The sequence below is a fragment of the Leuciscus leuciscus genome, assembly GCF_965113295.1.
Source record: "Leuciscus leuciscus genome assembly, chromosome: 11".
NCBI classification, from domain to species: Eukaryota; Metazoa; Chordata; class Actinopteri; order Cypriniformes; family Leuciscidae; genus Leuciscus; species Leuciscus leuciscus.
Window position 1 is genome coordinate 12,082,742 of NC_138735.1, and position 15,492 is coordinate 12,098,233.

Here is a 15,492-nt window from a genome sequence, read left to right on the forward strand (position 1 = left end):
CAGTGTCAGATATTTCTCTGTTTTGTAAAAGTCAATAATATTTAATACGTAATATAATATATATATATATATATATATATAATATATATAAATAATATGAGAAGACAACATTTTTATCTTAACTTAAGTGTTTTCGGCTACATCAGTAGCCTTTTAAACGGCACAATTTTTTATTTAATCAGAAATCAGAAAATCTTTTTCAGAAAACACACACAGGTATTATTTTTTTGCTAAAGTGTGTGCGGTTTCGTTTTCTTAAGTACCGGTTTAAGAACCGTTTAAGCACCGGAACCGTTTGAAAAATACCGAGTAGGTACTGGTATCGGATAAAACCCAACCAATACCCAACCCTAAATAACACTGACTTTTTTTTACCACTGCATTACACCGGCACAAATCCAGCGCCGCCAATTAAGCAAAACAAAACAAAACGAATGGGCCGCCGATGTACAAATTTTATGGGCCGTTAAAAAATTTTTTATAATAATAATAATATTATGTATGAGTATGAGATGTATCGGCCCAAAAAGCACGTCGGCCCACCGGGCAAATGCCCGGTATGCCAGATGGCCAGTCCAGCCCTGGGCAGAACGCACACCCTGTTTATTTTCTTTATTTTACAAAAGCACAATGTTTTGATTTGATTGTAAGTGGACACATACAAAAGTAGAAATATCACATATTCTTTTTTTATATTTCTTTTTTCTGTATAACCATAAATGACGGAGTAATTTAAGTTTATTGTACTACAATGTGAAGAAAATCCAGCAAAACGCGGGGGCGCGTTTGCCGACCTCAGAGGGTTAACTAACATGAACTAACAGAGAGCAATAACCTTTGTTAGTGTTAGTTAATAAAATGTTCATGTTAGTTCACATTGCATTAAATGTTAACAGATACAACTTTGTATCTTAAAAATGTCTTGGAAAATGTCGAGATTAACATTAACTAAGATTAGAAAATGTTGAGATTAACATTAACTAAGATTAATAAATGCTGTAGAAGTATTGTTCATTCATTTTTGGATCATGTGAACTAATGCTAACAAAATTAAACCCTATAGTGGTACCATTTTTTATTAAAAAAAGTTGGCCATAGGAGTGTAAAATAAATTAAAAAAGTTAAGGAATCTTACACCAGTTCAAACTAGGCTGTGGTGTATGTTTGATTTATGTTGAAGTGTTTGAGACATGGCTTTTAATGGTGAGCCTTTTGTTTTGTAATCAGGCTATCAAAGTACACTCACCTAAAGGATTATTAGGAACACCTGTTCAATTTCTCATTAATGCAATTATCTAATCAACCAATCACATGGCAGTTGCTTCAATGCATTTAGGGGTGTGGTCCTGGTCAAGACAATCTCCTGAACTCCAAACTGAATGTCAGAATGGGAAAGAAAGGTGATTTAACCCTCTGAGGTCTAAGGGGTTTTTGGTGTCCTTGAGATGTTCTGACATGCCCTGACATTTGTGCTTTTTTCAGTTGCTTATAAACATATTAATGGTAAAGGTATAATTACACTCTATTTAGCACAAACAGGGCTACCATAATATGTGAGCAACATGCATGTACATGTTTGTATTTTTGAGAGAATAATGTTTATGCATGGTTATTGAAAAAACAAAAAACTAAAGTTTCTGAAATAAGGCCACAAAACACATACTAAATACGTGTCAATAAGACTTTTGACTAATGGATGTCTTTGCCTAGAGTTTTTTCTTCAAAATGATGTGAAAATCATCCTGCCCTTATCATTCACATAACACAATACATTGATTTAAATCTTGTAAAACACTTTTTGTTTGTAAAGGCAATATGCGCAAGGGGCGTCAACCATTCAACAGCATCATGCATATGTAGTGATTCACACCTGAGGAGACAATGGGGGACAAGTGTGTCACCTATAGCCACAAGAAAGAATGCAAGAGCAATATATATACAGTGTATATATATATATATATATATATATATATATATATATATTCTACCAAATTGGTTTTTTTTTTTTTTTTTACAAATTTTGCTTGCAAATTGTATAATATCCAAGGAAAACATGTCTATTAATTGTGCAGTTAATTCTCATACTGTATTTTCAGTTTTGGAATATGTATCCTCTCCCCAAATTTGTCAATAATAAAACACAATAAAAATTATTTTAAGAAAATGCTTATATTTACCTTTTAAAATTTGTTTACATCTACCTTGTAAATATATATTTTTTTATTAAAAAGGTTACAATTACAACAACAATTGAAGTGTAATCTTTCTTTGTAAAAACTAAAGTATACATTTTATCATACATATTTCAAAGTTAAGGATTCATTACTTCGAATATAGCCTACATTGACTAAACATACTATATTTAAAATATTAGCAAAAATTGGCAAACAAAAGCTTATTTGAGGTGGCAGATATTTTACAGTAAAAATGTGTTATCTATCCAAAACTAATCAACGAAATGTTGTCTTTCATTTGTCTGTAAAATAGGTCTTTCGTTTTTATTATAAGGAATATAAATGTTAATTTGCAGTTTAATACGTTGCTTATACAAATACATTTTATTTCAACATATTTCAATCGATTTTACTCAGTATAGCAAAATAGTTTGCTAAAAGCAGATCATTCATTCACACACAGAAACGCAATTCAAATTTAAACCGTCTTTTTGCGAGTTGTGGTAAACAGCGCATCTCTGCGTTCATTCATTCACACAGAAACGCGATTTACTTGAGAATGAAAAAAAAAAAGTACTACATTATTCCATCCGTTGCTCCTCGAAATACCAGCACTTCTGAGGTAAGTTTTCCATTATTATTATTCCTCACAGCGCTGCGAGACAGTGTAGACAAGTACACTTATCTGAATTGGGCGTTCACAGTTTGTATGGGATCGTCTCAGTCATTTGCGTTTGAATAGCGCGCGCTCTCCATGGGCGGGGCCGATTAAAACGTAATGAGATGAGATGAGCTCGACTGGAATCGCTCTCTTTTAATACAGATTTCACAAGATGAGAATATTTGTTTTTTATATAAATTACTTCATTTAAAAGAAGAGAATTCAAGCTTCATGCCTGTGTGTCTGTATGCCTGTTTGACTGAGTATTCGCTGAGTTATTGTTCATTTTTCGGACGCGTTTCAGAATGGACTTCACTGGCAGAGAGAAGGCAGAACTCGCTTCGTGTTTATTTTTCTTTATTTGGCAAAAAGCACAACACTTTGTTTTTATTGTGAGTATACACAAAAATAATACACATTTAACAGAATCGATTGATGTATGAAACTCCTATGGAAAATCAAAGTCAACAGAGTATTTATGAGTTTCTTTTACATTGATAAAAAAAAAGCGAGCTGGTATCGCCCGGCGATACCGTAGACCTCAGGGGGTTAAGCAATTTTGAGCGTGGCATGGTTGTTGGTGCCAGACGGGCTGGTCTGAGTATTTCACAATCTGCTCAGTTACTGGGATTTTCATGACAACCATTTCTAGGGTTTACAAAGAATGGTGTGAAAAGGGAAAAACATCCAGTATGCGGCAGTCCTGTGGGCGAAAATGCCTTGTTGATGCTAGAGGTCAGAGGAGAATGGGCCGACTGATTCAAGCTGATAGAAGAGCAACTTTGACTGAAATAACCACTCGTTACAACCGAGGTATGCAGCAAAGCATTTGTGAAGCCACAACACACACAACCTTGAGGCGGATGGGCTACAACAGCAGAAGACCCCACTGGGTACCACTCATCTCCACTACAAATCAGTGTTGTTTTTGGCAGCCCTTTTAGTTTTAGTCTTAGTCTTAGTCTTTTGGACGAAAATGCTTTTTAGTTTTAGTCACATTTTAGTCACTTATAAACTTGATAGTTTTAGTCAAGTTTTAGTCGACGAAAACGCAAAAAGGTTTTAGTCAAGTTTTAGTCAATTTTACATTTACATTTAGTCATTTAGCAGACGCCTTTGTCCAAAGCGACTTACAAATTAGGACAAAATTCAGCGAGTCATCATAAAGAGGCAAAAGCAACAACAACGCAAGAAGTGCTCAAAATACGAAGTTCAGGTATTATTCAGAGTAGCATAAGCCTGATAAGTGATGTTTCAAAGGGAAAGGAAATTTTTTTTTTTTTTTTTTTCTTCTATAAGGTTAAGTGCTCACAGAAGAGATTGGTTTTCAGATTTTAGTAAAAAAAAAAAAAAAAAAAAAAGTAACTTAGTCTTTAAAAAATTAATTTAGGTTAAAAAGTATTGGACATGGGCTTAGGTTTGACAGGTTGTAGCAAGTGTTGCAATTCATAACATTTTTTTTTTTTTAAATAACCCCTTAATGATGACTTCTGGTGAATATTGTGGAAACTAATTGATACATTTAGATAAATATATTTCATACCTTATAGCATATTATAATACAACTTATTAGGCCTATATATTTATAGAATAGCAAAGTAGGCCTAATATACAAGACTGAACCACATAGATGTGAAATATAAAGGCTATCATGATAATTTTGCCAACAATGAACCATGGATTTGTTTAGTTTATAATACGTTTTATTTTTAACTTAAACAAATACAACATATAACATTCAAAACTCACCGGCTTAGACTGCATTTGAAGAAAAATAAACACAACAGTTTTCTGTAGCCTTGTGTGCGAACTTATTCAATAGAATTATTAGATTATCTCCTGATGCGTGCTGCTTAAAATCACACACTCCGCCGTGACAAACAGAAAAAACGCGACGGCATATGGTACAATTGGCCTTGTATTCATTGTCCCTCACGCATTCCAGCTACGGGTAGTCATTTTACCATTCAATTTTACATTTCTGTGCTCTTTTCTTTCTCGCCGGCGGCCGGCTGCTCGGAGCGAGGTAGTCATTTTTACATTTCCCGCTGTTGTCACTTGTCGTCATCGTTGCTACGATACGTGACTCACAATGCGAAACGACCAATTAAAAAGGCATTCTCTGATGATGTTCCAAGATGTTAAAAACGCTACGCTGATCATAGACAAACAGGGGGAGAAATTAGTATCTACCGCACCGTCGGTTTTTTTTTCTCGGTTGGCAACCCTAATTGAACGTCATACTTATAATCATTTTCGTTCCGTCTCGTCTCGTCAACGAAAACTCGAAAACGTCTCGTCATATTTTAGTCACCTTAGAGCCATTTTTAGCTAGTCATCGTCGCGTTATCGTCATAAAAAAAAGGTGCGTCAACGAAATAATTTCGTTATCGTCATCGTTGACGAAAACAACACTGCTACAAATAGGAAAAAGAGGCTACAATTTGCACGAGCTCACCAAAATTGGACAGTTGAAGACTGGAAAAATGTTGCCTGGTCTGATGAGTCTCAATTTCTGTTGAGACATTCAGATGGTAGAGTCAGAATTTGGCGTAAACAGAATGAGAACATGGATCCATCATGCCTTGTTACCACTGTGCAGGCTGGTGGTGGTGGTGTAATGGTGTGGGGGATGTTTTCTTGGCACACTTTAGGCCCCTTAGTGCCAATTGGGCATCGTTTAAATGCCACGGCCTACCTGAGCATTGTTTCTGACCATGTCCATCCCTTTATGACCACCATGTACCCATCCTCTGATGGCTACTTCCAGCAGGATAATGCACCATGTCACAAAGCTCGAATCATTTCAAATTGGTTTCTTGAACATGACAATGAGTTCACTGTACTAAAATGGCCCCCACAGTCACCAGATCTCAACCCAATAGAGCATCTTTGGGATGTGGTGGAACGGGAGCTTCGTGCCCTGGATGTGCATCCCACAAATCTCCATCAACTGCAAGATGCTATCCTATCAATATGGGCCAACATTTCTAAAGAATGCTTTCAGCACCTTGTTGAATCAATGCCACGTAGAATTAAGGCAGTTCTGAAGGCGAAAGGGGGTCAAACACAGTATTAGTATGGTGTTCCTAATAATCCTTTAGGTGAGTGTATATCAAAATCTGAATTTAGATTTATCGGCCAATATATCAGTTATCGGCTTTTAAATGTAAAGAATTATCGTTGTCGCACGTATGTAACAGTTATATTTCCAGTCTACTCTCTGCGTCGACCTAAAACTTGGACTTTTTGTTATCTTTTGGAGTATTAAAATCATGCAGTTATCGCAAGCTGTTGCGATATAGACATCGGGATATGTACATTTGCGATATTTCGATGCTTGTAGTGTTGCACGGTGTACAGATACTTCAAAAGTATCGCGATACTCGGAAATTAAAAACGTCACGATAACTAAATTTATCAGTATCGATACTTAAAAAAAATAAATAAAATAAAAACGCCTCCCTATGGACGTCTGTGTTTTTTTCCTGACGCACGCAGCAAAGAACCTGCCGCTGTCAGTGTCATGTGACAAAACACTACAGCGAGATGGCTGCATGTGCGAGCACAAGTGGTCCACGACTCGTAGAAAAAGATGACGCGAGGAGTGACATATGGAAGTACGTTGCCTACCTTTCTCTGTTGCACGGTGCACCGATACTTCAAAAGTAAATCGGAAATTAAAAACGTCACAATTCCTTAATTTATTAGTATCGATACTTCTAAGAATGACCACGTTCCAGATTTGTAAGGCCGGCGACACACTGGCTGCGTGTCGTGTCCGTTTTTATTTCGGCTCCCATGTTCTGCCTGCGTGACACACGAGTCTGGGCGCAGCTCGAGACGCGCGGAAAACGTGTGTATGCTAGAAATAGAACCGACTATTTTTCACGCGACACTCAAGCGTGTTGGAAGCGTTTTCAGGCAAAATAGAATAGGAAAAGATGTTTCTATGTCATTTTGACACGAATACATATTAATAAATGACATTTTGATGTTTGAAAGTTTTGACATAAATACAATATAAATGTAATTTTAAAAAAATATGATCGATTTTCAAATATTGCACCTGTCAATACAGAACGAATTATTCTGTAGCCTATTTTGCCGTCAACACTGCCGACGTTGTCTTTGCTGCTATATATTTGTTTAACATGAAGTATAGGCCTTCCACAACTCTCTCCCCACATGTCAAATATATCACCAATGAGGCTTATTCAAAGTTCAGAATCAAGATAAAGCTCTTATGTTTCTTATGATAAATGAGATAATGCTGCTAAATTTATAAAAAAAAATACCTTGAATGTCATTGCTCTAATTTATTTTTTATATTTTTATATTTCATATTTTGTTCAAATGTTTAATATATCTGCTGTTCATATGTTCATTTATTAGTGTGTTATATGATTAGAATGTTGTCCCGGTTTTAAAATAAAGCACAGCAATGATATTTGAGAGTGTTTCTCTCTTTTCAGGAAAAGTATCGAAAAAGTATCGAAATCGCAATACTTGACTTGGTATCGGTATCGAAACAATAATTTTGGTATCGTGACAACACTAGATGCTTGTATTAAACATGTTAGCAAAGACATCAGCATCATAGTTCATGAGAATATGCCTTAGTTTTACAGATCAACAACAGGAGTCAGGTGGTGAATTAGAATGATAATATACAGTAAAGTGGTCTTTTGCCCCTGAAAACTTACTTTACTTAATTGTGGTTTGTTGATCACAGCATTTTGTGCTGAAATGTTTTTGTATAATGTTTATTTGTTTGTTACTGTCAGAAGTTATATTTTTTAGTTTTTATGCAGTCAATGTTTTTTTTCCTTCTTACTTTTATTTTTTGTTAATTACTGTGTCACATAAATAGATGCTAACTCAATATTGTGTGTTGTTTCTATTTTTACAGGAGTTTTTTGAGCATGCAAAGCATCTGTGGGATGATGAGGGGGTGAAGGCCTGTTTCGAGCGCTCAAATGAGTATCAGCTCATCGACTGCGCACAGTAGTGAGTATCTGTTGATATGTACATTCTGTGAGTGAGTATCTGTGTCAGCTTTACTCCTACAGTAGTGTTGTCAACTGTCAAAGCGTGTCTCTGCTGATTTTCTGTGATGTTTGCTGTGTGGAGATTTCTTGTTGTGTGCAGCACAACCCATTGCATTATGCAGAGTGGATATGTTTATTTGTCCGACCCACTAGTGCAGTGCAGCGTGTCCAAACTTTCTCTTCATCCCACTTTTTCAGTATTTGGATTCCTATACATCTCATGAATCAGTAAAATAAAACTTTTATAAATGCGTTATTTACAGAAATCGAGCAAAGAGTGCTCCCTCTATAATCACTGAAGCTGTCGATCACTTCAGTTCACCATGGGCTCATTGTCGGTTATATTTTAAAAAGCTGTCTACACTGCACAATGAAACTCTTATTTACATCATGTTTAGTCTTTGGTTGTTATGAAAAGATTAGTGCAAGTGTGCAAAACTCAACCGTTTAGTGTTATTGAGTGGATTTGTACTAACTTTAACATTGGCCATTGCATTCATGCCCTCAAATGACATCTGTGATTGGCAACAATGCAGTGGATGCAATGTGCTTGTTTGTTGACCAGAACTGGCCCCCCGATTGAGCCTGGTTTCTCCCAAGGTTTTTTCTCCGTACTGCCACCTGATGGAGTTTGGGTTCCTTGCCACTGTCGCCTCTGACTTGCTTAGTTGAGGACACTTAATATTCAACAATATTATTGTTCTGACTGTACTGACACCGAAATGCATAATTTTTCCTGTTTATCACTGTACAATAACAACTTTGAAATAGGGCTGCCACTAATGACTATTTTTGTTATCGATTAATCGAAACGATAAAATAACGATAACATTTTCTGGCTTTTCTCATTCTAGAAAGCTCCAAATTCAAAAATAATTTCACATTTCTTCTACATAAATGACCTATTTTAAATACACATTCATCTTTCCAGAGGTGAAGTATCCCTTTAATAGTTAGCATCCACATGTTACATTGCAAATATGAAAACTTTTGACTGAATGAGAGATGCGCAACCATTTCGATTTAGATAAATTTGTTTAGGCTTGGTGTTTAAAATAGGCAAAATGTTGTTTGTAATAAAGGGCACAATATAGGCTAATTTTATAGGCTATGTAGCCTATATATTATTTTACATAATCTTCATATAATTATACATGGCTAATTATTTTTCATTCTTGTTGTTTTCTGCATTCATTTAAGGATTTGTCATACAGTAAGGGAAAGTAAAATAGGCTACACATAGCCTACATGTTAATAGTGTTTATCATGTAAATGTTGTATTTTATTTACAGTATTGATGAATAGGCTAATATTAAAATGCGTTTTTTTACGGTCAGTTAAAAATGTTGCTGTATTATTACAAAATGCATAGAGTGGAGACAATTTGGGCAAATAAACAAACAAACAAACAAACATATTGTGTTCATTACCCCCACCAACATTTGGGCTTAATCACTGTTATTATTAGGGGGTCCTTGGAAATGTATTTAGGTGTAGACAAAATCAGTTATGTTTATTTCATAAATATGAACGTACCTCGCATCTCCCGGACACTAGCCATTAGTCTACTTCTTTGGCCTATTTTGCTTAGCTGGCCAATTCTCAAAATCTGTGTGGAAAAGCTGCGGAGGGCGGAGAGAACGCACAATGGCTTTGCTTTGGAAGTTTTTTTTATTTATTATTATTTTTTTTATTATTATTTTTTGTTTAGTTGCCAGAGAAAATAACACACAGTTTTGTTTGACATCAATTGATACTCAATATTAATGAAATAAATAAATGTAATGTCAGAGAATGCACAAAGCGCATCCTTTTGAAATGTAATTATAATAAATTTTTATTAAAATAAAACACTTTGGATTAAATCACAGCGTGTTTCATGATAAAACGTGACTTACAGTCCGGAAAATAGGCTACAGTAGCCTATAGGTTACAGCAAATTCAGACCAACTGCTGGTCTACACAGAGAGAAAGCCCTGTCTAGGCTCTTCTGTTGTGTCGAGCCATTCGTTAGTCTAGTTGTTTGATGAGAAAATGAAATGTAGCCTAGTTGCAAAACACGCATTAAGTTTTGTAAGCTCCGTGCAACTGCAGCAGCGGACTATTATTACTAGAATATTAGAAATCTAATACTCAAGCTGTTTACTCATTTTTCTACTCTTAATATTAAATAAAAAAAACGACTGAACGAAAGATACACGGATTCTCTTGAACCACCACCATGTTTGCGGCAGAAAACTACTGCAGTGCAGCCAAAATGCTCTGTTTGACTTTTCGGAGATCCTTTACTCTTCCCTGTGGATGACCTGTGACCTACTTTCTGTAAGATCTGAATTTTCCGCGGTTTGAATTTTAGAAAACTGAATTTGAAGTTCTGAATTTTTTCTTCATCTTGAAAACTTGAATCTGTATTTTTTAAAACTAAATATTTGCAGTCTAAGAATTCAGAACAAAAACATAGCTGTTTGAAAATACATGTCTAAAAAATGCAGCCATGAAAACATTTAAATTCGTTAAATTTCAAATGTTCAATATCAAGAAATCAAATTCAGAACTATTTAAAATACCACATAAAATTCAATTTTGTTAGATTACACTTGTAAATAATTCAAATTTACACAATTCAAATTCAAATCATTTTGTCATATTATAAGCTCCATAGTAAAGTTTAAAATATATTGAGTTTGATTCGGTAACGAGCTAGTAACATAAGGCAAAGCTAAAAACAGGTTCCATTGATACACGTTTTCCCATTACCAACAGTTACACAGTGATGAAGGTGAATTTCGTGTAAGATAACATATACGGTGTTTTGCATGTAAGAGCTTCCACGATGAAAGCACTGTTGGCTCTGATGAGGACTAACGTTACACTCCGGTGACAAGTAGCCTACCTTTCTACCTTTCTAGTTCCTTTTTTTGCCTTGTTTGCCTTCGCTGACTGTATATGCAGGTACTGGGAATTTTGACTGCTCTTTCTCTGCCATTATTGTGATTCTTCCTAGCTTCCGTGCCTCTCTCCGTGCCTCTTCGCCTCCTCGAGTCAAACGGGTGCGCGCATGTGGGCAGCTCCTAGCAGCAGGGGTGGTAGCCATGGTAGAGAGGGAGAGTGACAGTCGCCCAGCCAATCATTTCATTCGTTCCGAATGGAAATAAGTAGCTGTGTTTATTGCGCCCTGAGAGGACTAGAGACACTCGATTTTTATACTCTCTTTTTCAGAGTACTTACATTTGAATTATGTATTGGTATATAAAGAAAGTTTAAACAAATTTTGGAAAAAAAAATTGAAAAAAACTGCCGACCCTACCTTTAATATTGACCAAACAACATTTCATTCAATGTCCACTTAATCTTTAATATTTGGTCACTTTTGTATGATAGACATGCAACAGCTGCTGTATTTTCTTAAAAGGGGGGTGAAACACTCAGTTTCAGTCAATCTCATGCAGAGGTGGACAGTAACAAAGTACATTTACTTGAGTACTGTACTTAAGTACACTTTTTGAGCCACGGCCAGGGCGGATTAGGATGTGCAGAGGACCAGGGCGGAGAAGACCCCTCGGGCGGCCACGGCGGAGAAGTCCCTTCGGGCGGCCAGGGCGGAGAAGTCCCTTCGGGCGGCCAGGGCGGAGAAGTCCCTTCGGGCGGCCACGGCGTAGAAGTCCCTTCGGGCGGCATTTCAGGAAACCATGGCGGCGCGGCCTCCATGGTCCCATCGCGGGACCTACTGCCCCCACCCAAAATTTTCTTGGCCATCTCGTCCAGAGACACTGGCTCGGCGGAGACCATCTCGTCCTGAGACACTGGCTCGGCAGAGACCATCTTGTCCTGAGTGGCCACTGGCTCGGCGTTCGTGACGTGAACAGTCTCTGGCTCGGCGTTCATGACGTGAACAGTCTCTGGCTCGGCAGAAGTGACGTGAACAGTCTCTGGCTCGGCGGGACTGACGTGAAGCGCAGGCTCGGCGGGACTGACGTGAAGCGCAGGCTCGGCGGGACTGACGTGAAGCGCAGGCTCGGCGGGACTGACGTGAAGCGCAGGCTCAGCGGGACTGACGTGAAGCGCAGGCTCGGCGGGACTGACGTGAAGCGCTGGCTCGGCGGGGCTGACGTGAAGCCAAGGCTCGGCGGGACGAGACCCTGGAACGATGGCCCTCGTGGCAGCACGTGCTGACATCAGCGGGGAATCGGCCACACTGGAAACCAGTCCTTGACGGCCATAGACCAATCCGGTGGCTGGCTTGATGGTTGGCGTGACGTGAAGATTCTCAGGCTGGGCACACGAGACGTGAAGCTGTGAAGACTCTGGACTGGACGGGACCAGCGGTGAGGGCTCTGGGGGTACTGTGAGCTCACTGGGTGTTTCATTAGCCAAGCCCACAGTAAATGCCAAACCGCTCAAGGAGAGGGCCAGGTCGACATATCCCTCCAGGGTCCAGCCGGTATAGTCCTCCGGCATCAATTGAGCAATGTCATCATCCAACCCGCTCCAAAACAGGTCCACGAGCTGGATGTCATCTAATGATCCCAGATGACAGCAAGTCAAAAAGTCCCTTGCATATCTCTCAATGTATATTGATGTATAACGGCCATCCTGAAACAGGGCAGAAAGTCATTTACTTAGGGCCTGGTTGCTCACAGCTGCTGGATCCATGTTGTGGTGAGTTCTTCTGTTACAATTCAGTTGAAACATGGAGGAAGCAGGATCCAAATGCAGCACACTTTATTAAACAAACTCCAAACTTACAGACTCAGGGACAGGACTCAGGGACAGGACTCAGGGACAGGACTCAGGGACAGGACTCAGGGACAGGACTCAGGGACAGGACTCAGGGACAGGACTCAGGGACAGGACTCAGGGACAGGACTCAGGAAAGCCCCTTTCACACAGAGATTCCGGAAAATACACGGATAAAGTGACCCGGGATTTGACCTGGGTTCGTTTGATTTTGGTTCATTCACACTGCCAGTGATTTTCCGGAATCAGAGAGTCCGTTCACACACAACCCGTAAAAATGCCGTAAAGACACGTGACATCGATGTGACTTGTAATCTCAGCAGCGTCTTAAGTTTGCTTATGAGCTGCGATCTCTCTCTCGAGAAACCACGCCTGTGCATTTGTTTCTCTGATTCGATTATAAACTTGCGCATTACGTACCGTTTCACAGCTGGAGAACGAGTCCGGCTTCAGCGTCATCACTACGACACGGCATTATTACGGCTTTTGTTCACACAGCGCGCGTTCCGGGACTGAACACGGCAATGTTACTAGGTCCCGACCCGGCATCGATCCCGGCATAAATCCCGGGTCGAGTTTGCGTTCACACAGAAGGCGCTCTGGCAATTTGCCGGCAATTTCCCGGGTTCAAAGCGCTGTGTGAAAGGGGCTGAACAGGACTCAGGAACAGGACTCAGGAACAGGACTCAGGAACAGGACTCAGGAACAGGACTCAGGAACAGGACTCAGGAACAGGACTCAGGAACAGGACTCAGGAACAGGACTCAGGAACAGGACTCAGGAACAGGACTCAGGAACAGGACTCAGGAACAGGACTCAGGAACAGGACTCAGGAACAGGACTCAGGAACAGGACTCAGGAACAGGACTCAGGAACATCCACTTAACAACATCAAGAACTCACAAAGACTGAACTAGACACAGGGCTTAAATACATACTGGACTAACGACGAGACAAGGGACACCTGTGAACATTTTAACAATCAACCAATGACAACATGACACAACAGACAGGGGAACACAAGGCAAGATCACATGACTAGAACAGGGGATCACATGACACAAGAACCAGGAACAAGAAACAAAACCCAAACCGTGACACTTATGTCTTGAAATGCATTATAATGTGTAAAGTTGTAGTTTGTAAGACTTAATATGATAGCATACAATTAGCTTACTAAATGTACTTTAGGACTGTCTTCATAAAAGATTTTACACATTATTCCTTCACCTTCATTTATAAACTTTGGGGATCTTTGGGGATCATTATACAGTATAACATTTTAGGTATTATCCAACCAGTGTATTGCTGTAATAGGATGTAATTACAAACAAACTCCATCCACTGGTCCCTTAACGCTGGGTTCTTGGGGAATCTGTGTAGGGTTGTCTTGCCCTGGCAACCAAAAACACACTTCTTTGGTGACATTGTTTATTTCTTTAAGTCCTTTGACTGCAGCGCAGCCGATGACTTCCCTAAAGCCGAGCACAGCGCTTTGATGGGCGTACTGCTTTCGCTCTCTCGCTCTGGTCTACTGGTGCGCTGGCGCCCTTCCGGGAGAAGTGCCCTTACACTGTAAAAAGTAATTGCTGAATTTACTTAAGAAAAACTAGTAAATTTCACTTACTTTGGAAAATGTATTGATTTAACTTGATTAGACTGTGTAGTGTGAACTTTTAGGTGGATGCAATAGTTAAACTAAACAAATCTAGTACATTGTACTAAGATTGTTAAGTGTATTGTACTAAAGGCATGTTCACACTGTTGCAAATTTCTTAAGCACAGAATTTGCATAGTAATAACAATAATAATGATAATAATAATGGAATGAATACATTTCTTTGTAAATACCCTACAATTAGAAACGGTTGTTAAGTTGATAATAGCCATATTTAGATATTATACACACACACACACACACACACACACACACACACACACACACACACACACACACACACACACACACACTGTTAAAGAGTTGGATTCCCATGCTAAACATGGACAAAGTTTAAAAAATTAAGTTGTACGTTTGATGGAGTATTTCTGTGCCAAAAATACTCCTTCCGGTTTGTCACAAGTTTCGGAAAGTTTTTTTCGAGAATGGGCGTGTGTGACGTCAGATGCGGCGGAATTTCCTTATACGGGTCCTAAAAAACTCAGTATGCATGAAATAGCATTTCACCCCCCCTTTAAAAAAAGAACATGTGCACATCAAAACATGCAAACTCAGAGCGAGGGGTTAAACTTTTTTTTGAAATCGCAGTGAACAACAATTTGCATATTTAGAAACACATTAAATGTATTCTCCTGTGTTGGCGAAGATTTACAAATGAGTTGCGTTACAAATCTTGGAAATGGCACACTGCATTCCCAGATGAACGTTAAGCAACCCAAACTCACAGCATGAGAAACCCGAGACGCGCTCCACGCATAGAAATGATAACAGTGCAAATATGAAACACAAACCGCGTCTGACTTTTTGCGTTCCCAAATGCACGTTATTGGAAACCTAAACAAACAGTTGTATTTATATAGCGCTTTTTACTATACAGATTGTTTCAAAGCAGCTTTACAGCGATAACAGGAAAATAATGCAACAAAGTTTGTTTCCAGAAGAAAATATCATCACAGTCCAGCTTAAGTAAGTTCAGTGATGTTTAATTTTTGTTGTAAAAAAGTTATTAATTTAGTTCATTTATATATATATATATATATATATATATATATATATATATATATATATATATATATATATATAGCCGCTCTGGAGAAAACCGTGATGTCATCGTCCAGCTCACTTCAGTTCTCATATAAAGGTGTCAATGCAGACAGATCAATATTATTGTTGAATATTAAATGTTTATTT

The 15,492-nt window shown here is 38.5% G+C and overlaps 1 protein-coding gene across 2 annotated transcripts in view; it reads left to right on the top strand.

The window, feature by feature from the left end:
* gnal (guanine nucleotide binding protein (G protein), alpha activating activity polypeptide, olfactory type) overlaps window positions 1-15,492 on the top strand; it is a 168,288-nt gene that overhangs the window by 68,433 nt on the left and 84,363 nt on the right. For both annotated transcript variants that reach the window (XM_082184839.1, XM_082184840.1), the window contains exon 5: window positions 7,748-7,845. In XM_082184839.1, coding sequence (XP_082040965.1) covers window positions 7,748-7,845 — 98 coding nt within the window. The remainder of the gene's footprint in view (window positions 1-7,747; window positions 7,846-15,492) is intronic.